The sequence below is a fragment of the Callospermophilus lateralis genome, chromosome 7 (genome assembly GCF_048772815.1).
Source record: "Callospermophilus lateralis isolate mCalLat2 chromosome 7, mCalLat2.hap1, whole genome shotgun sequence".
NCBI classification, from domain to species: domain Eukaryota; kingdom Metazoa; phylum Chordata; class Mammalia; order Rodentia; family Sciuridae; genus Callospermophilus; species Callospermophilus lateralis.
In genome coordinates this window covers 135,465,957-135,489,035 of record NC_135311.1, presented here as the reverse complement: position 1 = coordinate 135,489,035, position 23,079 = coordinate 135,465,957, and the positions used below count along the sequence as shown (strand labels likewise).

The window sequence follows — 23,079 nt, the reverse complement described above, 5'->3', positions numbered from 1 at the left end:
CTGCTGGGGCGGCGTGATGACTAACAGCGCAGACGTCGCGCCCGGCGGCGGCCACGCTTAGTGCTCAAAAATGGTGGAGAGAATCAATTTCTGCTCGCAGACCAGAGTGACCCTCCTGCCCGCTGAGGGTGGGATCTTCTAATGGCAGTTGGGAGGGCTCGGCCTGAGGTTTGTATGCACCCCGGGAGGAAGCGCCTCCCTGAGTCAGAGGCCGTGACCTTCTGCTGCGTCCCTGGGGAACTCCCCGCCTGCTCCCTGCCACCCACCCGCAGCAGCTCTGTGGACAGAGGCTGCTTCTGTGAGATGACATTGTTGGCCTCCCCTGCTAGCCAGGGTTGGGTTGATGAGCTTGCTGCATGGGGGCTGGGAGGGACAGCCGCCAGAGATCCACAGGGCGACCCTCGCCACCTCTTTTTGGCTATAACTTTCCCCCAATGACTGAGCCGGAGACCAATACCTTCTGCAGCCCCAGACTTCGCTTTTCCTGCAATCAAATGTGGTGTGGGGTCCTTGCTGTCCCATAGCACCGGCCTTATTGCAGTCATCTATCACTAAGTTTTTTTCCAGTGACCCATGGTCCCTTCTTGACCAGATGATTGACATCACGGCTGGAGGTCTTCAGAGTTTGGGTTTCTCAGCTGCATTCCCCTCTCTGCTCCACCCACGTGCCATGTAGACAGCAGGTGTCGGTGAAGACAGGTTCTTCTCTCCCAAGTTGATGGCCTGGTGGTGCTGGCACAGGATGGAGGGCAGCCCCAGCTGTGGCCAGCCTAGCTGTGGCCCGCTCTCTGCAGTCTGGTTCTTGGTGGTCAGGCAAGGGAACCACTGGTGTTGGGAAGGGCTCTGGCAAGGAACCAGGCACTTCCCTCTGCCCTGAGGTCTGGGCTCCATTTCCTCTCCTGGTCTTTGCCCACTTCTCTCCTCCTGGCAGCTGGGGGCCCTGAGCTGGCCAGTTCTCTCAAAGGATAGGGTTTTGTGGTTGGGACTGGCTCCCTCCCAACTGCCCACCAAGGATTTGAACAAGGGAACTTGCAAAAGCCATCTCTCTTTATTTTCCATTCCAGCTATTCAACCAGTTTGCGCAAGCTGAGGATGAGTGGGTTTTGGAGGGAAAGGTAGAGCATCTAGGGAACAGACCCTCCCAAAAATAGTCTATGCACACTGCTGAGGCTGGTTAGACTGGAGAAGCAATTTAACAATGAACTCTACAGAATCAGAAATGTAGAAATGACAAGGCAGCTGCTAGCTGGTTTCTTGGCTCCCCATGGGGGTCAGAGTTATACGCATCAGTCCTGTGCAAAGGTCCTGGGGCTGACCTGGGGGGGCTGCCATATTCTTCCCTGGGGACAGAAGCAGCCCTGCTCACCCAGCAGAAATGTACCAACAGGCAGGTGCATGGGTGTGTGCCCAGGTTCTATGGCCCCTGCAGGCTCCGTGGCTCCTTGAGCATGTCTCTTCCTCCTGCCTCTATGTCCGCCCCTTGAAGGTGTTCATGCAGGTGTAGGTTCCTGAGAATCTGTGGATCTCCTCCAGTGCAGCCTGTGGGAGTATGCTGGGGAGCAGGGAGGAAGAAAGGAAGATGGTCAGCAGGCAGGGGTCAGCAGGGGGGTCACTGGTGGCCACATCAAACAAGAGTGGTAGAATGGTATTCCTAGAAGCACTCATCTCCCCTTTCCCAAGCACAGGCCAGCTTCCCCTGTGACCACCGCGTTCACCCAGGGAAGGGCTTTCACACAAGTGGGTGAGCCGCTGTCCACAAGGTGAAGGGCAGCCACAGGATCAGCCTCGCTGCGCTACATTCATGGCATCTACTGTGGTGTGAATGTGCTGGTCCCCTCCGAAACTCAAGCTGCAGTGTGGCAGTCGTTGGTGGAGTTGGGGGTGACTTTGAGGCCGCTCTGCTCAGGCGTCATGGGTGGTCTGGCGGTGGCTTTGTCATAGAGGCAGCTTGTCTCACCACGTGGTGCCATGCTGTGGGACAGCAGCACCATCTCTGGAGGCCCAGCAGGCCAGCCCTGTGCTCTTGAACTGAGAGTGAATAAACCTCTCTTCCTTATAAGTAACCTAGTCTGTGGTTTTCAGTTATAGCAACCAAACAGCCCGGGAGGGCAGCGGGGCCAGAGGTGTTGGGTGGCTCTCTCCTTCTGCAAAGATCTACACTGTGGGGCTGAGGAGTGAGCTCCAGTTTGGGTGTCGTGTCCTCCAGGGAAGTGTCCCAGACTCACCTGCAGGCTTTTCTCGGGTGCAACCCAGAGTCCTGGGGTCATCTTGCCTCCCTGTCACATGGGTGCTTTTGCGGTGATATTTCATATCTGACTCCCTGCCCCTGGCCCTGGCCTGCACGGAGAGGACCCCCTGTCGGATGAGTCAGATTGAAGGGCCCTGGCCCATTCCACGTGCAAGTCAGGAAAGCTCCTTTCTGGGCAGAACAATTCAGAAAACTTCTTGGGGGTGGTGGCAGTAGGGTTGGGCCTTTAAAGACTTCTCTCAGGGAAGGTGAGGAGGCAGTCCCTTGCAGGGATTGGGGAGGGGGAGTGGCTTCTGCTTCCCATGGGGAGGTAGTGGGGGATAGGACAGGAAATGTCAGCTGGGGTTTAGATGATGTAGCAAACTAACTTTTCTATAGAATGTTCCAGAAGACTTCTGAGGTTCCCTGAGGTGCAGAGTGCCAGCCTGGCCTCAGTGAAGGCCTGCACCCCTGCTCTTGAAGGGGATCCCTGAAGCAGCCAAGGGGCCTCCTGGACCAGAAGTCAGAATGGAGTGTGTCCAGCTGTCCCCGTCCCCTCTCCACTCTGGGCCTCCAAAGAAGCTTTGAGCTTGGAGGAGAAAGAACTGGTTGGCACTGTCCCCTGTTTTCGGGTTTCAGTGGTCACTGTGTCACAGTGGCTGGGAGGCTGGCTTTCTGGGGAGGTGATGCCATAACAGGAGCCAGCCCGGCACGGGGGTCTTCATTCCTGAAGAGGCCTCCAGGTGGGAGTGTCCATCAGGCAGGGCGGGGCCTGGAGTCCTGAGGCTCCAGGGACAAAGCTCTCCCTGCACCCAAGAGCCCATGAGCACTGCTGACGTGGCCAGCTGCAGTGGCCCCTTCAGTGTGGGACTAGGGTGGCAAGGGTTCGCTGCACAAGGTCTGGAAAGTTCTAGGGGAACATGATACGGGGCAGATTCTGGAGGACCATCTCCTGAATGAAGCCGCCACCTCAGCTACTCTGGTGAGTCCCTGAGACTATCAGTGTGACGCTCCCGAGCCTTGGCCTCGTGGCACCTGTGATCCTCCTTAGCTTCGACTTCTGAGGGCTCAGCCTGGTCTGGGATCTGTAGAACAGTGGTTCTCAAAGTGCAGTCCAGGAGCCCTTGGGGTACCTGTGATCCTCCCAGGGGTCTGCAAGTTCAGACTGTTTTGTGGTCATACTGAGATACCACCAGCCTTTATCACTGTCACCCTTTCACAGGTCTACAGTGGCGTCTCCCAGAGGCTACATGACCCCGGCAGACACAAGAATCCAGTTGTCTCCAATTAAATGATGAAAGATTCATGAAAATGTAAAACGACGCTTCTCCTGACTACAGTCACTTTGTTTTGGGAAATATGTAACTCCTCGTCATGAAAACACGGCATGTCAGTGCAGTAAGCTGGTCATCGCCACTCACTCAATTCTGTCATGGTTACTTAATGGTGCTGGGGATGGGACCCAGGGCCTCCTGCGTGCTGGGCCACTGCTCTACCGCCCAGCGGCCTCCCTGGTGCTTTTCATGTTTTACTTTGGGACAGAGTCTCACTGAGTTGCCCAGGCTGGCCTCAAACTTGTGACCCTATTGCCTCAGCCTCCCAGATAGCGGGATTACAGGTGAGCACCATCGTGCTTTACTGTTATTACTGTTTATAAGCAAATAAGTAAATATGGGAAATAAGAGCAAATGTGTAAATGTTAGAACATTAACATTTTTCTCGTTTTTAATCGCTAACACAGTAAATGTGATAAATACAGCTGATAAACGAGGGCTCCCTGGCTTCCTCAGTAATTCTTCAGGACTACAGGGGCCCGAGGACCACTTTCTGTGGTGGGGCTCGTACCTTGTGGCGCAGGTGCCCCGACCCCTCATTCTCGTGCCCATCGGTCACATTGTCCTCCTGCCTACTGCTTCCCCACTGGGCCTCCAGGTGACGGGGAATGTCTGGCATGACGCTGACCAGGGGCTCCTCCCGGCACCTACCTTTTCAAGATAATGAGGATATTCATGGTCCAGGGGAGCAGGAGGAGGGCCTGGTTGAGCTGCACCGCTTCCACCGTCCTCCGCGCCACCGTCTCTGGCTTCAACGGGGGAAAGAGATTGGGAAACCTGGGGCAGGAAGAGACACAGCGGGTTTCTCTCGGGGAAGTGTGTGCTCCTGGGAAGCCTGGGTGGCTGACGTGGGGGGTGTCCCTCTGCTTTTCCCGTGTGAGACTTGAGACTGGGGGTGTTCGCAGCTCAGACTTGTTGGGGCTCCATGTTCCCTCACTCCAGCCTCCAGCACCTGAGCGAGGGACCCCAGGTTGCAGGGGGTGCCCTCAGGGACCAGGACTTCTAGCCCACCTGGGTTCGCCCAGCTCTGCACAGCCTGGCCCTGCCCAGTGTCCTGTGTCTGCTCTGCCCCAGCAGGACTGTTCCTGCCACCTGTGCTTTAACCTTTGCCAGCTGTCCTCTCCCTGCTCCTCTGGGAGACCTCTTGTCCCCATAGCCCCCAAATGGCCTCCGATCTTGTCCCCCTGCTAATTCCTTCACCACATTGAGTGCGTCTAGAGTGGCTTTGTTTCCTTGCCAATGGCCTGTTTCCCCCAACAGCCTTTGAGTTCCGAGAGGGCAGAGGCCCGATCAGTCTTGCTCTCTGTTGCATCCTCAGCATCTAACAGTGTCCGGCACGTAGTGGGTGCTCAGTAGATACTTGCTGACTGCAGGGATGCTGAGCAAGTAGCCCTTCCCTAGGTGTCCTCATGCTGTCTGGAGGCGGGGCCTCTGCTGGAGATGCCCACTGCCCAGCCAGCTGGTTCTCTAACTCATTCAGACATTGCAGAGCGTGTTCCATGAAACTGCTCAGTGAATGAATGATGGATTGAGCAATCACAGGGGCTTCTCGTGCCTGTTCAGAGCCCTCTGACTGTAGACGCCCGCAGCAGTGATGTCCCCGTGTGCTCACACCATCCTCTCCAATTGATAGACAGGGAAACCGAGGCTCTGGGGTCAAGCAGACCAACCAGGCCCGCAGGGTTCGAGGGCATGCTTTCGCCCCTCTACTCGGTGCTCCTCCCGCCTTCCTGCTGCTGGCTCTGACGCCAGTCCCTCCAAGGGCGTGGGGTCTGCCCTGACACCACAAGACTGAGGGCACCGAGTCACTAGGTCTGGTGTCATTCCTGAGCACAGGCAGCTCCTGGGATCCACAGATCTCACCCCTGCCCTGTGCTTTCTTTGCTGCCCTGGATGCCTCTAAGAGGCCCTCAGCCACACTGTCCCAAAGCGCTGGCCTCTGGTTCTGCAGAGATGAGCTTGTTGAGGCAGCTCACTGGTGTGGAACCCGACAGATGTGTGGCTGGTGGGCTCTCCGGCCTCTACCTGTGGCCAGTCCTGCCTCTCAGGGAAGAGAAGGCAGGATGGGTAGAAGGAGCTCCATGGGCTTGGGGGCTTCCTGGAAAGACCCTCAGGAGAACCCCACAGAGGAGCTCAAGTCTGTCTGCTGGTGGGACCTTCTCCTTTGTCTCCGTGGTGGGTGGGAGGGGTACAGGGGAACTGGTAACTCCCGGAGGCAGCACAGACTCTCAGAAAAACCACATTCAGCTAGCCAGTTTCTCCTGGGTGGCCTTGGGCAAGTAACTGCCTTCCAAGCCTCAGTTTCCTCCCCTGTGACATGGGGATAAGAGCCCTCTAGCAGGGTTGCCGTGTGTGCACCAAACCCGAGAAGTAGGTGTACTACAATTAATCCCTTTTCATAAACAAGGAGATGGAGGCACAGAAAAGTCAAGTAACTTGCCCAAGGTCACAGAGTTGAGATGCGACCAGGCCATTTGGGTCTGCATTCTGAACCTCTAAGAAACAATGACTTGGGTAAACCTTGAATATCGTAAGTGGTGGAGAGGACAGACGCCAGTAGGTAAAATACACCCATGTGATGACTGCCAGTGTCCCTCCCCTTCTGTGTTGAGGGTGCCCAATCAAAACTGTAATCACCACTGATGCACTTCTGTCCAACAGGCATTGATTGAGCACCTCCTGTATACACAGGTGAAACGAAATCAAACCAAGTCCTCAAGGGAGAAGTAATCAATCTTGGGATATTAATAGTCATGGACACTATAATCAGGGCTACATAATCAGGACACTATAATCAGTATAATCAGAACTTACACTTTCCTTCAAAACCAGAGGGAAAAGTTGGTATGTCAGGAAAATTCAAAACAAATGCACTTTTTTTGTGTGTGTGGGGAACTGGGGATTGAACCCAGAGGACTTAACTGCTGAGCCACATCCCCAGCCCTTTTGATTTTTTATTTGGAGACAGGGTCTCACGAAGTTGCTGAGGCTGACTTCAAACTTGCAATCCTCTTGCCTCAGCTTCCTGGGTCATACCACATCCAGCTAACAGGCACTTTTGCAGGTTGTTTATTGTTAGTAAAAATAACACGGGCAGTAGCTCTTTATCAAGCCTCTAATAAGTCCTTTGCACTGGATGAATTAGATGTATTATTTTTAATCCTTCAATGACCCTATGAGTTACATATCATTTCCACTATTTTACAGATGAGCAAAGTAAAGCTCAGAGACAATAAAACTAGCCCCAAGTTTCACAACTGCAGAGTAGCTGAAGTGTGATTCAAAATCAGGTATTTTTAATTTAATTTATTTTATTATATACTGGAGATTGAACCTAGGGGTGCTCTACCATTAAGCCACACCCCCAGCCCTTTTTATTTTTTATTTGGGGACAGGGTTCATTAAGTTTCTGTGGCTGGCCTTGAATGTACGATCCTCCTGCTTCAGCCTGAGTCACTGGGGTTGCTGGCGTGTGCAGATATTTTTGCTTCTTGATCACCAACACTACACTTTTGTTCACAGGTAAGATGTGCTGAGTGATTCTTGCATGGCGTGCACCAGCCCAGGGATTCACATACCCTAGGCAAGTGCTCTACCACTGAGCTACACCCCAGCCCTCATCCTCAGCTCTGAAAGAAGGTGAAGCATATAATTTAGAACACAGATCATCACGTGAATAGCAAAAAAAAAAAAAAAAAAGTCTTTGGATGATTTTCATTTATCTGTGACCTTACACATCTCTATACCCCTACAGTGCCATTTACCAGGGACTCACCTGGCACGCATGCTGTTCCATATCACACCATGATATAGAACCTATGAGGCCCTATTTTGCAGATGAGCAGTGAAGGCCAGGCAGGAACTAGTCAGGCCCATTGTCACACAGACACCACAGCTGCTGGGCAGCCACCACCCTGGGTGCCTGGCTCCTGAGCCCCAAATAGTGGCCCCACTGCCCCTGTGGGGCCTCTGCATTCCTTGATATCGATCTATAATCTACAAACAGTGAAAGGTGCGCACCTTAAGCACACAACTTGGTTAACCTCACTAGTTCAGATGGCAAAGAAGGAACTTCTAAAACCCTCTGTCTTCCCTGCCTCCTCCGGGGCAGCTATGGGTCTGCTTTCTGGCACCGTGGCTCAGTGTGCTCCATTCTAGAACTTCACACAAACACAAGCATGCGGGTTGTCCCCTTTTGGCTTCCTTGCTTAGCTCAAGGGATGCACCATGCTACATGCCTGTCAACCCTGCTCTCTTTACAGCTGGCTTCATTCCATTGTGTGCCTTTGGCCTGGGCTGTGTACAAGCCCCGAGCTGAGCAGCAGGACCCTAACCTGCTGGAGCATCCTACCCCGCACTGATGGAGAACCCATGAGCGCTCCCGGCAGAGGAGCGGCTTCTGGGGACCCTGCAGCGCACTCTCCCTGTGCAGACGCTGGCTGGCCCAGCTCGGGGAGGAGGCTGGTCCCCTGCCCACTGACCTGACCCTCATGCCCTGGAACATCTCAGTGCTGGTGTGGAAGGGCAGTACAGTGGTGGCGCTGACGCCCGGACAGTCCAGCAGTCCCAGGGTCAGGCTCTCCATAAAGGCAAAGGCGGACGCTTTGGACGTGCAGTAGTCGATGGCACCGGGGATGGCGGACAGCGCCAGCACGGAGTTGAGGCACACGATGTGGCCGTTCTGCAGCTCCAGCATGCGTGGCAGGAAGGCCTTGGTGGTCTGTGGGCAGACGGGGTCGGTGTGAAGCAGCCGCTGTTTCCACCAGCCCTCCTGCCCTGGCCCAGGGACACCTGCCCACCCGGGACCGCGATACTCCAGCGGCCCAGCCCTCCTGCAGGGGAAGGGGCTAGAGGTCACAGATCAGAAAGTGTAGTGACTTCTGGGGCTGGACATTCCTCTTGGTCCCACTTTGTCCTTGGACATCCTGCTGGCCCGAGTCCTGGTCCTGGTGAGCCTATTGCCACCCCAGCTGTCCAGGCTCCCTGTCATGCCCAGGGCTGGCTCTCTCGGGCGGGACAGCTCTTACCCAGAACTGGCCCAAGGTGTTGATGTGCTGGGACTTGAGGAGGGCGTCATCGTCGCTGTCCATCAAGCTCTTCCCGTGGACCACCGCAGCGTTGTTGACCAGAATGGTGATGTCACCCACCTGCGGGTGGGAGGGGACACAGGGCTGTGAGGGCACAGACCAGACCCTCCACCATATGCGTGCAGCCTTGGGAAGCCACACCACCTCTCTGGCATCGGTCTTGTTGAGAAGATGGCATTAGCGCCAGACCAGCTGTGTGCTGAGGGTTAGAAATGACTTATGGCACGCACCCTTCCTGGGGCCCGTCACATCTATAATAAATGAAGTTATTGGTACGTAAAGAGAGTTACCATTGCCACATGCCGGACACCCAACTGGGTGGTTTTTCCTCTCTTGGAGTAAGTTGATACACTAGATGACTGAGGGCAGGAGAAGGATTTTCCCAGGAGGCAGTGAGGCATTGGGCTCTCAGTCTTAGAGAGAAACCCACAGGTTTAAATTTCCAAGGGGACCACAGGTGACTACAGCTATTGTGCAATCATCCCCAATCCCTGCTTGTGCAACTTGGACCAGCTCCTCAGGAAAGTCCCCTAAAGTGCCCTGGACAAAGCCACTCTGCCAGGCCACGCAAGCACATCCCCTTTTCCTGGCATTACCCTGCGTTCAGCTGCTCTGAGGACAGGCCCTCCCAAGCCACTGACCTTCTCCCGGACAGCTTTGGCCGTCTGGTATACCTCCTCCCGGTTGCCCACGTCACAGATGAAGTAGTGGCACTCTGTGCCCATCTGCCGGATCTCCTCTGTCGTCTCCTTCAGGCATTTCTCAGTCCGGCCCCATAGAACAATCTAGAAGAAGAGAATAAGGTGGTCATGGAACAAGCAATTATTACCATCAGAAGTCCAGTGAAATAACTTGTCTTTAAATTTCCCTCCCTGACTTCACCCCAAAATAAAGTATACAAAGCAAATTAACAATATGAATTTTAAAAAGGGAAATTAGCCTATTCTTAAGTGAACCAGCAGTTCCCAAGCTTATTTATGTATTTGGCACTGGGGATTGAACTCAGGGGGACCCAACCACTGAGCCACATTCCCAGCCCTATTTTGTATTTTATTTTAGAGACAAGTTCTCACTGAGTTGCTCAGCACCTTGCTTTTGCTGAGGCTGGAATTCCTCCTGCCTCAGCCTCCCAAGCCTGGGATTACAGGTGTGTGTCACCGGGCCCGGCTCTGAGCCCATTTATGACCAATTGATGGATTACTTATCTTTCTAATATACTCCTTCTAGCAGGATGCCTCCTGCCAGCCCAGTGTTGATTATCTCAGAAGCAGGAGCACAGTTTTTCTACACAATATTCCAGAATGTTCTTCCAAATCAGCTTCTCACCAGTTAGTCTAGGGCTAGGATGGATGGGGAGGCTCGGTCTCGTGGCTGCAGAGGCTGAGGGGGCCTGCCACCCTGCTGCAATCTCACTCGGAGGGGAGGGCGGGAGAGGGGCAGCCAGGTTCCAGTTGAGATGAACTGCTGCCTCACCTGGAAAGTTAGGAGCAGCTCACCTCACCAGGAGGCTGCCCCGCAGGACTGAACAGCGCGTAGCTCAAGGGTTGGGGCAAGTTTATGAATGGCTGGCCCATAAGGGCTCAGAGGAGAAGCTTGGCTTGTTCTCACCCTTGACCTAGGTAGCACATCTTTCCCCACGAGAGCCCAGGGTTAGAGGACGGGGAGATTAACTGCCCTAACTAAGAGTCAACTCTGTTGGCACAGGATAGAACCAGGAAAAGCAAGAGCAGGAAGCTTTTTCTTGGGGATCAGTCCAATGGGTTCCTATTTTCTTTCCTTTTTTAAAACTATCAGTGAACTTCTCTACACAAAAATAAAACCCAGTATGGAAACCCCGATGTGTGAAACCAAGAGAAATAAGTGGTATGTCCAACTCATAATATTTTCTTACTCTAAAGACGACTAAGGAGAACAAACTGGGGCTTACAGACAGTGGCTCCAGTCACAATGGACCAGAACCCGACCCATCTCTCTCTTTTACATTGTTGATGGTTGTCGTGGAAAGTCGAGTGGACAAGAGCGGCAAATGACCACAGTTTATTAACTGCTTATCTTAAAACCTCAGAACTTTGATTTAGAAAGAGAATAAGCCAGGTGGGGCGAGCTGGGGCTCCAGGATTCTGGTGCATTGGTTTTTTTTTTTAATTAAAAATTTTTAAAGTATTTTTAAAAAGGAAATAATAGTGTTCTCTCAACCCCTAAAGCAGCTCTGGGAAAGCCCAGTTTGAAAGCTCCACTCAGTCCAACCACTTTCTTTCTTTTAGTTGAAGTCCTGAAACACAGAAACGGTTTCACAAGGGAGAAGCCCATTGGCTATCTCCAGGACCCCAGAAGTCCATCAAGGGCAAAGAGGCTGCAATTAGAGAGACTCCAAGGGACACTTTACTAAAAACAGCCTTGGAATGTGTTCCTCCAGGAGAGGCTGGGAGGTTTAGACCATGGAGAAGAAAAAGACAAACATTTGTTCTAAGGATGTGATTTGGTGTCAACATCCTTCACCTTACCAGACCCCCGCATCCCTGCCTTCCAGGGTTCCTTCCATCCTCCCTCATCACCCATCTACCACCCATTAGCTCATCCATTCACCCATCCATCTACTCACCCATCCATCTACCCACCTATCCATCATCTATGCACCCATCCATCGACCCACTCATCCGTGCATCTGTCCATCCATCCATCCACCCACCCAGTTCTGAGTATATCAGCCTGGGATGAAGACAGTCCTTGGCTTCCTTCCTCCTGCTCCGTAGTCTCTGTCTCCCATGGGTGATGGGACCATTGGGCTTGCACAGATCCCTAAGGTATGGCTGAGGCAGAAGGATACCTCTGGGGACCCTACGAATTTCTGGGCAAGTCAACAGAAGGAAAACTTAGAGCTGGGGAGCTTGCTGGAAGGTACAGGGGTCTAGATGCCTACAAAGACAAGTGATGACCTTGGGGTGTCTGATGCAGTGGCCCAGATGGGTGCCTGTCACTCTGGAACCCTGCAGTTGCTTTCAGCACCAAGGTGTGCAGGAGTTCCCATCAGAAGGTCCCTGAGGGCTCCACCCCAGAAGCATGAACCTGGGCAGGGTGAGGAGGGCAGGGGTCTGAGGTTCCCCAGGGTCTAACCAGGAGACCTGTGGTCTGGGAACCAGGGAGCCCAGCATTGTCCACCTGGGGAGGAGACAGGGCAGGGGCAAGGAACGAAATGAAGGTCATGCCCTGCTGTCTTTCAATGGCAGGCAAGGACAACAGTCAGGCCCCTGAGGCTTGGTGGCTCCCTCTGAGGGGCTGTTGAGACAGAGTTACCCCCGTGGGCTGGGAGCCCCCAAGAACTCAGTGCTGTCTTACTCATTTTATGTCCGCGCGTCCAGGATGGCATGTGCTGTCTGCTGAATGAACTAATGAAAGTTAAGGGCCAAAGGTGGGACCACCTCCCAGGCCGAGAGACCATGCATCCTCCTCCGTGGAGCCATCAGGGTCCCCAATCTTCAGCCCAGGGTTCTGAGCGAGGGAGGACAGGGGTTTCCCTCCCCAGAACAACCACCGTGGGGCTGGGCTGCCTGGGGAGGGCGGCTAGTGCGAGCTTCCCATGTGCTCCGTGCTGTGCGCAGCCTTGCGCCGGGTTCCCCAGGTCCTCTCGTGGACGCATAAGGTCCTGGGGTGGGCGGACACTGTTCTTCTGTTTGTCTTAGGGGCCAGCTGCGCCTCCGTGGACGGGTGGTGTCACCTGGACTGGGTGCTAGGGAGAGCCCAGGGGAGGGCAATGAGACCCCTCCTGGGTGGAGCTGCTCCGGCTCCTCTGGTCCCCGCCTGGACCCCTCTGGGGTTCTGTCACCAGAAGCGGGCCGCTATACCCACAGGCCTGCCCAGGTGCCCTGCCAGAGACCCCTGGGGGTGACCCGACAGCGGATAGCACAAGCGTCCCTCCTAGTGCCAGGACTGGGTGGCCGGGCGGAGGCGGGGTCTGGAGGCGGGTGGGAGGGGCCGCGAGGGGCGGGCTCCCGGTGCTGGAAGCCGGTTGGTTGGCCTCCATTAAGGAACTCGCAGGACGGAGCGGCGGGTCAAGGTCAGCGCCCGGGTTTGCTCATCAACAGGGATTATAGAATTCGAGCTCTGGTGGCTCGGCACCTCGGCCTCCCTTTCCCGGGCAGAGGGCGAGCTTCGGGCCCCCTGCTCCTCCTGGGCTGGAGCGCAGCTCGGGAGAGGCCAGGCTGCCCTCTCCCTGCGCGGCTGCCCTCTCTGCTGGCCCGGCCCCCGGGGCTCCACCCAGAGTTGTCATTGCCCACTTTTCACAGTACTGAGGTCACCCACCCCAAGTCACACTCTGCGCGGTGGGGACAGGAATCGAACCAGAACCTTTCCCCCCCAGATGCGCCAAGCCCCAGCAGGGCAGGAGTCTTGAGTTTTAAAGATTCTGCTCCCAAATCCCAGGTGTCCAGCACCCAGCCTTCACTCCCACCCGGAAGGTCCTTCTCATGCCATGTCACTCAGTGTCCATCACAACCACCCTGTGCACCCACCTGCCAGGACCACAGAGAGCCCAGGGTAGGATGGGATGGGCATGGAACCCAGTTCTGGGACCCAACAAAGAATAGTTCCTGCCGCAGGGAGACCCTGTTCCAGTGGGCAGGACAGAGGGAACAGGAAACCCTGGGCCACGAAGGAGGGCAAGTGGGATAGAGAAGAAAAAAGGGAACCTCATTTAAATTGGGCATTTAGGACACAACCATAATATATCCAGCTCAGAGAGGCTGAGCATCTTGTCTGAGACCACACAGACAAGTGACAGGGCTGGGATGTGAACTGAGGTTTTGTCAGGCAGCTGGACAGCAGCTCCATTCACTCTCCTGGTGGGAGAAAACTCATCTCCTTTCTCTAAAGGATCCCGTGGGACTCAGCACACAGGGCTGGCACCCACTAGCATGCAGCACGTTCTCTGCTGGGATTTCCCACAAGGAGAAAAGGCTGAGAAAATCATAGCACCAGCCCTCGGTGACCCTCTCCCCTTGCTGGCCAAAGGATGAGTGTCTCACGGCATGGAAGGATGCTCAGGGACTTAATGTTCAGAAAAGGGGCCAAGCATTAGGCACCTGGGATAACCTCAGCCCCCAAACTACCAGGCGAAGGGGCTGCGTCGAGGAGCCTCAGGGCGGAAGACTGGCTGCACGTGCTTCTTTACGTTTGTCTGTATAAGGGAGAAAGCCTTAAAGAACTCGGTTATTTATGCTCTTAACAATGGAAGGTGTAGTAAAGCTTCCCATAGATCTTTTCCAAAATAGTTATGCACACACAGGTAACTCAGCGCTGTGGTGTCAACCCCTGCTTGTCCCTCAGTCCCCTACCAGTGCCTCCCGTCCACTGTAAGGTAACTGTTTGCAATTCTCTTCCTGGTTTTTTTTTTTTTTTTTTTTTTTTTTCCTGTTTTAAATGCCAAGTCTACTCATGGACTCCTATTCATCCTGCAGAACCCTGCCTGAATATCCCTCAGTTCCAGAACCTCCCTGGCTGCTCCTTCTGTTCTCCCTACAACACCACCACACAATGTCTAACATCTTTTAAGCACTGGCCCTGGGCCAGGCACTATGCCGAGGACATGGATTGGTTTCTACATTAAACCTCACTACCCTGAGGGTGGGTATCCCCCCTCTTTTTTTAAGGTGAGCCTCAGACAGATGAAGTGACCTGCCCAGAGTCCTGCAGTTCCTAAAGCAGAACTCCTGGTTCTCACTGCAACGGCGAGCCCTGCTGGTGTCCACTAAGCACAGATGTGAGGGCGCTGGCCCATTGCTGAACACCCCTGCCTTCCTGACAGCTTGCGGGTTCTCGGGGAACTACATTCACACAGCCCCAGCACCCAGCGTGGGCCAGACAGAGGAGGTGTTCAGCTGACGTCCCAGTGGCCTTGGCCCCAGGGGCCTCTAGAAGAACGTGCTGACTGGAGGACACCAAGTGCGCTTTTCTACCCAGCTCAGCCTTCCTCTCCCAGGGGGCTTATACCAACGCCTGGACGTGGCCTTCACTCCTGGAACTCCACTCTGGAGCACCCTCCACCATGACACGAGCTGGGTGGTCTCGGGTGACCCCCAGGAAGAACATCTGTTTATAATTGGCAGCCCTGGAAAGGTCCAGGTCCCTGGGCCGGTCATGGGCAGACAGCTCAGGTCCCACGGGCCCTGTGTTCTGAACCTGGAGCGGTGCTCTTGGCTTCACAGAAGGAATGAAAATACCCGCCAGAGGCCCCAAGGCATGGTGGGCTGGGCGGCCACAGATTGGAGGGCGTAAGTCTCCTCCCCTCCCAGGACCTCCCAGCCACGCTGTGGCCAGGGGAGAATGGGAAAGCGCGGGCCCCGGCAGGGCCTGCAGGGGAGGCTCTTAAACGCCACACATGCATTTTTTGGCCTGGGTCAGCTCTGGTCTCCCCCCTTCCGCACCCTGTCCAGTTCCAAAGAGAAAGCCCCCATGTCCTGAGCACAGTGACCTAGAACCTGGCTCCAGAGCCAAGGGGCCTCGGTTCAATTCTCTGATCCGTCACTTAGGAGGTACGCGAACTCAGGTGACCGGCTCAGTGCGGGTGGTTAAGGAGGATCACAGGGGGCCCAGTGAACACCAGCTGGTGTCACTTTCACACAGCGACAAAAGAATCTCCGCCCAGAAGATTCTTCTGCTCTCCAAACTGGTCACTGGGGCGATGGCTGCCCAAAGTCCCCCACTGGGGCTCCCTATCTTGCCCCCCTTAGACACAGCCTGGGATGAGTGGCAGAAGCAAGAATCCAAGCCATCCCTCCCTCCCTCCCCATCCTCCCGCCTGACTTGGAAGACTTCCTTGGTCCACAGCCACAGCCTGGGCAGGTGGGGACCAGCCTGTGGAAACCGATGACCTGCAGAGAGAGCGCTGGTGTCACTGATGGGATTTCTTGGGGAGGAAGGACTCTCAAGCTGGGCTCTGGTGAAGCCTGGGGTTTCAGTGAGGATCTTGGGGATTGCGGGAGGTAGGGGGCTTGGCGGATGTCCTCTGGGGCCTCCCTCCCCTCCTGCCCGTCATCCAGAGCAATGACACTTTAATTAGGTGTACCTGTCATTACTACAAAAACTATGGTAATACCACTAATCAGAGTTTGAAGCCAGGCTCCCGATCGGAGCCCCCTGCTGTCGCACCGCACTCTTCCCTTGGGATGAACCCCTACCTCTCACCCCTGGCCAGGTCTGGCCTGTCATGTGGGCACATCCAACAGGCCTGACGGCTCTTCTGCTTCCGCGAGCCCACCCACCAAGGATCGACAGTGGCTGGGCACTGCCTCCCGACCTCTTCTTTCCAGACTTTCGAACCCCGCCTGCCCTTTCGGCCACAGGCCCTCTTTCCGAAGTCTGTGTGCCCCAGTGTGGCCCTCTTGGGGAAGGACGGGCAGTGGAGTCCACTGCGTTCCGTGAGTCTGCCAATCATCAAGGCAGTGTCCAGGGAAGGTCACTGATCACAGAGCCCCCAGCCGGGGTCCCCTGGGCAAGCACCGCCTAATGACTTTGGTTTCCGGGGCGGAGGGATCGCCTCTGCGCCAGGGGACCTTGCTAACCATAACGGCAGCAGCTAGGACTCCTGTGTAGCCTCGGTTCATGACGGGGGTCCCACTGCTCACCCCAGGAGGCCAGAGGCCACAAAGACCCGGGGCCTCTCTGTTGGGGATTGGGCTAGATGCTCCGGGACCCTCTGATCCTGCATGTGGGGTTGCTGGGCAGAGGGCCCCACCAAGCCCTGTGAGCCTGGTGCTCGCTGGCTCCGGTCCCCCTTTCGGCCTGTGGAGAACGTTTTGGTGGCTGCTGGCTCAGCTAGGGGAGAGGTCTGTTAGGAAGCTCCTTAAATTAGATCAGCTGGCGGTGTCGCCGTCCCACAGGTCCTGAGGCAACCCAGAGCTGGGCAGCCTTCAGCCAGCAGATGTCCAGCCTGGAACGGGTCCCATCGAGAGGCACAAAGATGACCACCAGCGCTGGCATGGCGTGGTGCTGGCTGACCCTCAGGCCCCGCTCGGCACCGCTGCCATCTCGTCCCCTGTCAGCTCAAGACAGCCGGGGGTACCCCACCCCCGTTTCTACACAAGGAAACTGAGGCACAGAGGACGACACTCCGTACTCCAAGCTCCTAGAGCTTGAAGTCCAACCTATGCTGCGTGATTCCCTTGGCCATGATGTCACTGGAGCAAAGGGACAGCATCTGTGTTCATTATACAGTGTCACTGAGCACACATGTGTGCCCAGGGCTTGCCCTGCTGCTCGGGAACAAGGTGGGAGGCATGAGGTTGGAGCAGCTGTCCTGGTCAGCACCAGCCAGGGCTGGTGGCTGGCTGTGCACGTGTCCTTGATCTCCACGTGAGCAGGGGGGCCTGCCAGGGCTTGAGTTTCTAAGGCTCACTGTGCCTACGTGGGTACTTGAGATGCAGACCTCACGAGTGACCAGGGGCTGGTATGGGAGGGTGATGTGTGTCCCCAAAAAGTTAAGTCTTAGGTTCCAGACCCTGTGTGACCCTATTTGGAAAAAAAAAAAAGGTCTGTGCGAATACAAGAGTGAAGGCTCTCGAGGTGAGTGTGCCCTGGCCTAGGGTGGGCCTGAAGACCACTGACTGGTGACTTCAAAAGAAATGGAAGCGTCACAGACAGGGGAGGAAGGGTGGGGACAGAGACTGGAGGGAAGCCACCACAAGCCAAGGAACTATGGAAGCCACCAGGAGCTGGCAGGGCCCTTGGAGAGAGTGTGGCCCTGCCAGCACCTTGACTTTGGGACTTTGGGCCTCTGAATGAAGTTGTTAAGTCACCCGGCTTGGGGTCGCCTCTGTGGCAGCTTCTGGAAATGAATACAGGTGGGTCCTGCAGTCCTCATTTGGTGGACGAGGAACCACCAAGCCGAGGATCACTGGCTCCACCCGCTGCTCCGGGTGTGGGGTCCCGGCTCTTTCTGCCCCTGAGGCCCTTCTCCACTGTCCCCACCACATCACTCTCGTCCCCTCTCCCCCTGCACCCCATCCATCAGTGACCCTGTCAGTCCAGCCTCTGAGCTACAACTCCAGCCCCAGCACTTTGATTTCTACTTGAGTGTGAAGGGCAGCCCTTGGCTAGGGTTGTCAACAGAGGAAGGACAGCCTCCGACCCGGATTTTAGAACAAGTTCCCGCTGCTGCAGTGGAGCCTGGGATGGGGGTGGGAGCCAGGGCGGGGGTGGGGGCCAGTCGGGTGCTGGGCACCCTCAGGCGATAGAGGAAGAGGGGTCCAAGGTGGGGCCCGCGCAGAACCAGCACGAGGCTGCCACCCCGGAGCCCCAGCCTCCTCTCCAGCCAGGGTGGGCTTTGGCAAGTCCCAGTGTCTAGGAAGAAAAGGGGCGTGGCTTAAGTCCCCAGGTCCCTTAGCTTTCAGAACACCTGGGGAAGCCCAAGGAGCGGGAGGAGGGCGGTGAGCCAGAGGCAGTCCAGGTGGCCAGGGCCACTCCCCAGGAAGAGGGCGCCAGATGGGCCTCGGCTGCCTACCCCGCCCGGGGAACACACCGTCCAATAACAAGGGGGCGATGGGGAGCCGGCCAGCGGGGCGCACAGGACGCAGGGGGCGGGGGGTGGCAGGAGGGCCGCGGAGCGAGCCCCACGGGTCTGGCTGGAAGCTGCGGTCGGTCTTTTCGAAATCGGGCCCAGGGGCGGGGCGGTGGACCGGGAGGGGCGTGGCGTGGCGTCCGGGGGCGTGGCGCGGGGGTCTGGGGCGGGGCCTGGGCCCCTGCCCAGTTGGCAGACCCGGCAGCCGGTGGGAAGCGGTGGGAGGTCGAGGAGGCGGGGCGGGGTCGCAGGCGCAGATGCCGAGGGAGTGGGAGCGGTGGGTGAATGGAAGTGTCGGGCTGGGGTCCTGGATGCAGAGTTGGGGGACGGGGTGGGGACGAGTAGCGGGCTCAGGGTCCTGGGTGCAGATGGGAGGGATGGGGTGAGGGGTGAATGGGGGTTCAGACTGGGGTCCTGCGTGCAGATGGAGAGGGAGCGAGGTGGGAAGCGAAAAGGGGGCGAGGGATTGCGGGCGGGGGCAGAGATTGGGAGGAGCCAGGGGTAGGAAAGGGGTCCCCCTCCAGCCACCCCGACCGCCGGCTCTTCCTTCCTCCGCCACCAGACCGGCGGTAAACAAACGCCGTGATGTCATGTTCGCCAGTGACCTGCGGCTGAACCCGGAGCTGCAAATGGGATGCGAGGTGCCAGCAGCCTCCAGGCCGCTCGGCCTGAGCCACACACGCGCCTCCGCGCCGGCGAGGTTAGCCCAGCTGCACACACGGACAGGATGCTGCCACCAGACGTTGCAACACGCAGCCAGTCTGCTGGCCGCCGCGTGAACCGTCCGCCGCCCTCCTCCACCGCCCCCAGGCACCCGCCCAGCTGGAGGGCCTCCCTCCTCCGGAGCATCCCCGGGGCTGGCAGCTTCCACCCCTCGGCGGTCAGCCTCCCCGCTGGGGACCCCGTGCCCCGCCTCCCCAAGGGGCCTACAAACCAAGGGCTAGGCCTCTGGGGTCAGCTTTTGGTGGCTGCTTAGGGTTTCCTGGGAAGCTCAAGCCCTTTGGAGATTGGGGGCCTAATGCGCTTCAGGTATAAAGAGATGCCAAAGTGTCCCGATGGCCGCTCATTGCCCTTCTCAGGCGAGCCAGTTTATGCCGGGGGAACTCGGAGCGGGCCCTGGACTGCATTCCCTTGGCAGCGCTATGGGCCTGGGCTGTCCCGTAGAGTGGAAAGCAGCCTGGTTGGGGCCTCAAGGAATCTGCTCTGGAGTTGATCTGCTGTGTGACTTCTGGATGAGTCACTTGGCGTCTCTGGGCTCCACCATCTCCAACTGGCCTCCCTGTGCTGGTGTGGGGAAGGTCAAAAGTGCAAGAGGACGCTCACTGCGCAGCAAGAGGGGTCAGAGGCTCAGGTGCTGGGGCCCGGGGCAGGGACAACTTGGAGCATTTCCCAGAGGCCAAGGCAGCCTCTCTGCTCACTCACCAGCCCCCAGACTCCTTCTCTTACGGAGGGAAGTTGGGGCTTTACAGCCTGAGGGGGTGAATATTCCCTAGGACCCAAGGAATCCTTCAAGTGACCCAGGATCTTTAGCAAGCATCCCTGGAGTCTAGCGAGGGACGGTTGTACCCTAGAGCCAGGCCCCTCCTAGAGCAGATTCTAGTTCCCCTTTCCGGGAGTGATGTTTAAATCCCTGTCCCCTCTCCCCAACCACCCCACAGCACCCACCCACCCACCCCACTATCGTCCCTCTGGTGTCTCTGAAATGCTAACAGGAGGCAGCTCTCCTGAATGCCAGACCCTGGGCAATCAGATGCCCAAAGAGAATGAAACCATTTGGAGGTAAGGCCCTGGAGGGGAACCTGGGAGACGTGAGGTGGGCACCCCAGGAGGTAGGGCACACACTAGGACCCGTCACATGAAGAATGGATGGGATGGTGACAGTGGAGTGTCATACCCAGTGCAGTCCCCCAACCAGAAGCCAGCCCCGGCTCTCACGGAGGACGGTCAGTAGCAACTCACCACAGGACCTCTTGCCAGGCATGAGCCCCCCAACCCCGCCACACTGGCCACGGCTACTCCAGGTCGCAAGATACACAACGCATCTGTGGTGGACAGCTGAGGGGCAGCGAGCGAGAAGTGGCTGGGGACGTGGCTCAGCGGTGGAACCCTGCCTCCCACGAGGGGGACACTGGGTGGGAGCCTCAGCCCCACATAAAAATAAATAAATACAATGTATTTTTAAAAAGAAAGTTAAATCAAGGTTTAAGAAAAAAAAAACAAAGTCGCAGGCAGACCTTGCTTCTAAAGCTCCCAAGTCCCATGCTTCACCTTCATTTTGACTCCAAACATTCGGGGCAAGACCTCAGTGGACCACTCCTGAGGCCGCTCCCTTGGTCTCCGCAAGCCCCTGCTGTGACCGTCCCTGGGTTTGGTTGGGGGTCTGCCCCAGACCTGGCTGGGCCCTTCCTGTGCATGCCCAGCTGTCTTCCATTTCTAAACTCAGAACATCTGAACTGCGAAGCTGACCTGGGCCCAGGCTCTGGAAGCTAAGTGCTGTGCCGGAGGACAGTCAGCCTGCGGCCGCGCTGACCCTCCCTGTGACCCGGCACCTCTGGAGCTGCTAGCTGCGGTGCTGTACTGGAAAAGGAAACTGGAGTGACTCAGCCAGTATGGCCTTCACACCCCAACATGAAACGCCGGGGTCACGGAGCTGGTGTGCCCGACACACCAGGGCAGGCAAGTCCCACAAAGATCTTGAGCTAATGAGGCATAATTTACGGGCCAGCCTCCAGGGACAAGCCTTGAGTTTCCTGCAAGCTGGGCCCAGGTAAGTAGCCCATAGGCTACTAATTAGGCATCAGTTTAATCTCCGTGAGGACAAAGGTCAACTGCATGGAGTTGATCCTGCTTGGGGTCACACTGTCAGGCTGGGGACCTGGACCTGGAGGTCTTGGGGACTCAGAGGAAGTGGACATTGTGGCAGGAAATGGCTGGGATGGATGCTGGCAGCAAGCCTGTGGGCGCTGCTCAGGGACCAGGCGAGGCAGGGCTTCTCAGCGCCAGCCCTGAAGTGAGCTCCAGACCATTCCAGCCTCCAGGGTCAGAGAGATCCCTTGGAAAGGCAGGGTCCCCTCGCCCTCCACTCACCAGGTCCAGCCAGGCATCCCAGAGAAACCTCCAACGGCTCCCTAAGGTACTCACCATCAAGTCCACTCCACCCGAGCACCCAGCTCGAGCGGTCTGCCCTGCCCTCCCTCCGCTTCTCCCCAGCTCTGTGGAGGATGGGACCTGGATCCTTGTCTGGTCCTTGTGACCTAGGACAGTGCCCTGATGTCTCAAGTCTAGCCTGCTGAGCTCTCTGGGCTGAGCTGGTTTCTCTCCTGTGGAGGCGCTGCCCACTCAGCGGGGGGCCGAGTAACATCCCCTCTTTCCCTTTTCTTCTCCAAGGCTGAGCCCTCCCTGGGGTCATTCTATATCACCAGCCCCTCCTCAGTGGGAACTGTGACATCGTCCATCCCCTGGCCCTCTGTGCGGCCCCTTTGTGGTCAGCAGGTGTGTCAGGGCAGACGCAAGCAACATTTTCCCATCAACAATCTCAGGAAGCCACCTTAAGACCTCTGGGAGGTCAGGACTGGCCCTGACACTTTGTAGACAAGAAAACAGAGCCGCCCCCCACCCCAGACGTCACGCCCTGGTTTCCAGACCTGTGAGTATGGGCGCTTACACGGGAAAAGGAAATGAGGGCAGATGGGACGCAATGTGCTGACCTGCTGACTTCGAGACAGATTATTCTGGTGTCTCCAAGGGGCCCAGAGCCATCATGAGGGGCACCGCACATGGACAGGGGGCGGGGGAGGGGACTAAGGAAGAAGGCCTAAGATGCGACCTTCCTGAACCTAAAGGTGGAGGCAGAGGCATGGCCAGGGGCTGCAGGTGGCCTCTAGAAGCTGCGAAGGACAAGAGACAGCCCCAAAGCCTCCAGAGGGAGCACAGCCCTGGTTTTCAGCCCAGTGAGGCCAGGTAGGACTTCTGACCTCCGGGACTCCAAGCGGGTAAGTGGGTGTCGTGTGAGACCACTGGCTTCGGGGCCTTTTGCTAGAGCAACAAAGAAAGCTCACTCCAGGGACTCTCCAGGCCAGAGTCTGGGTCTCTCCATGATGTGGCCTCTCCCGCTCCCAGGCTGACCTGTCAGCATCACTTGGAACAAACACAGGAGCAGGGACAGAAGTTCGCTAGATTAGACAAGGAGTGACGGGGAGGGGGATGGGACTGGGAGGAGTGGAATGAGCGGACAGCACTTCCTGTGTTCATACAGGAAGCCACAACCAGCCTGACCCACTTCACGCACACCCATAAGGACGGGAGGTTACCCTCCCTGACTGTGTAGCACGCCAAAATACGCTTGACTGCCACGTGTGTCCTAAAAGAACAGCAGCAACAAGCCACCTGCCTTCCAGAAATGACACGCAAGGAAAGCACAGGAGAGGGGTTGGGTTGCCCGGCAAACGCGATCCCAGTCTCACCATCGTGGCCCGAGCTCCTACTGGGAACTCCAGATATGCCATCTCATTTACTCCTCACGGGGAAATGAAGAAACTGAGGCTCAGAGAAGTCCAGGAACTTGGCCAGAGTCCTGCAGCCAGGGAACAGAAGGGTCGGCGTGTGGACGCTGGAGGGCCTGACCCCTGAGCTCGAAGCCCATCCACCACGCCACACTGGCCCCTTGGAAAGAAAAATGTCCCCAAGACCAGGGTGCTGGGCCTGCCAGCCAAGCAGGCGAGAACCCTCAGCCCACACGGCACCTGAAAGGCCCCTGCCCTCTGCTGCGTGCTACAGGGAAGTGGCTCCGCCAGTCCATCTGTGTGGGGTGTGGAGCCAGGGGACACTGGGTGTGTCTGGCAGGACCCCTGCCACATGAAGGTCACTCACACTGCCCCAGTG

General features: G+C 56.8%; 1 protein-coding gene across 6 annotated transcripts in view; it reads right to left on the bottom strand.

Annotated features, from left to right (window-relative positions):
• Positions 1-1,029: 1,029 nt before the first annotated feature.
• The window catches only part of Dhrs3 (dehydrogenase/reductase 3), a 32,653-nt gene continuing 10,603 nt past the window's right edge, over positions 1,030-23,079 (bottom strand). For 5 of the 6 annotated variants that reach the window (XM_076861256.2, XM_076861257.2, XM_076861261.1 and 2 more), the window contains 5 exons: positions 9,290-9,433; positions 8,589-8,708; positions 8,043-8,281; positions 4,213-4,338; positions 1,030-1,552 (listed from right to left, as the gene is read on the bottom strand). In XM_076861256.2, the coding sequence (XP_076717371.1) occupies positions 1,468-1,552; positions 4,213-4,338; positions 8,043-8,281; positions 8,589-8,708; positions 9,290-9,433 (714 nt within the window). In that variant the 3' untranslated portion in view covers positions 1,030-1,467. Of the gene's footprint in view, positions 1,553-4,212; positions 4,339-8,042; positions 8,282-8,588; positions 8,709-9,289; positions 9,434-22,661; positions 22,739-23,079 lie in introns of those variants that run through there. The other variant, XM_076861258.1, reaches the window with a different exon arrangement.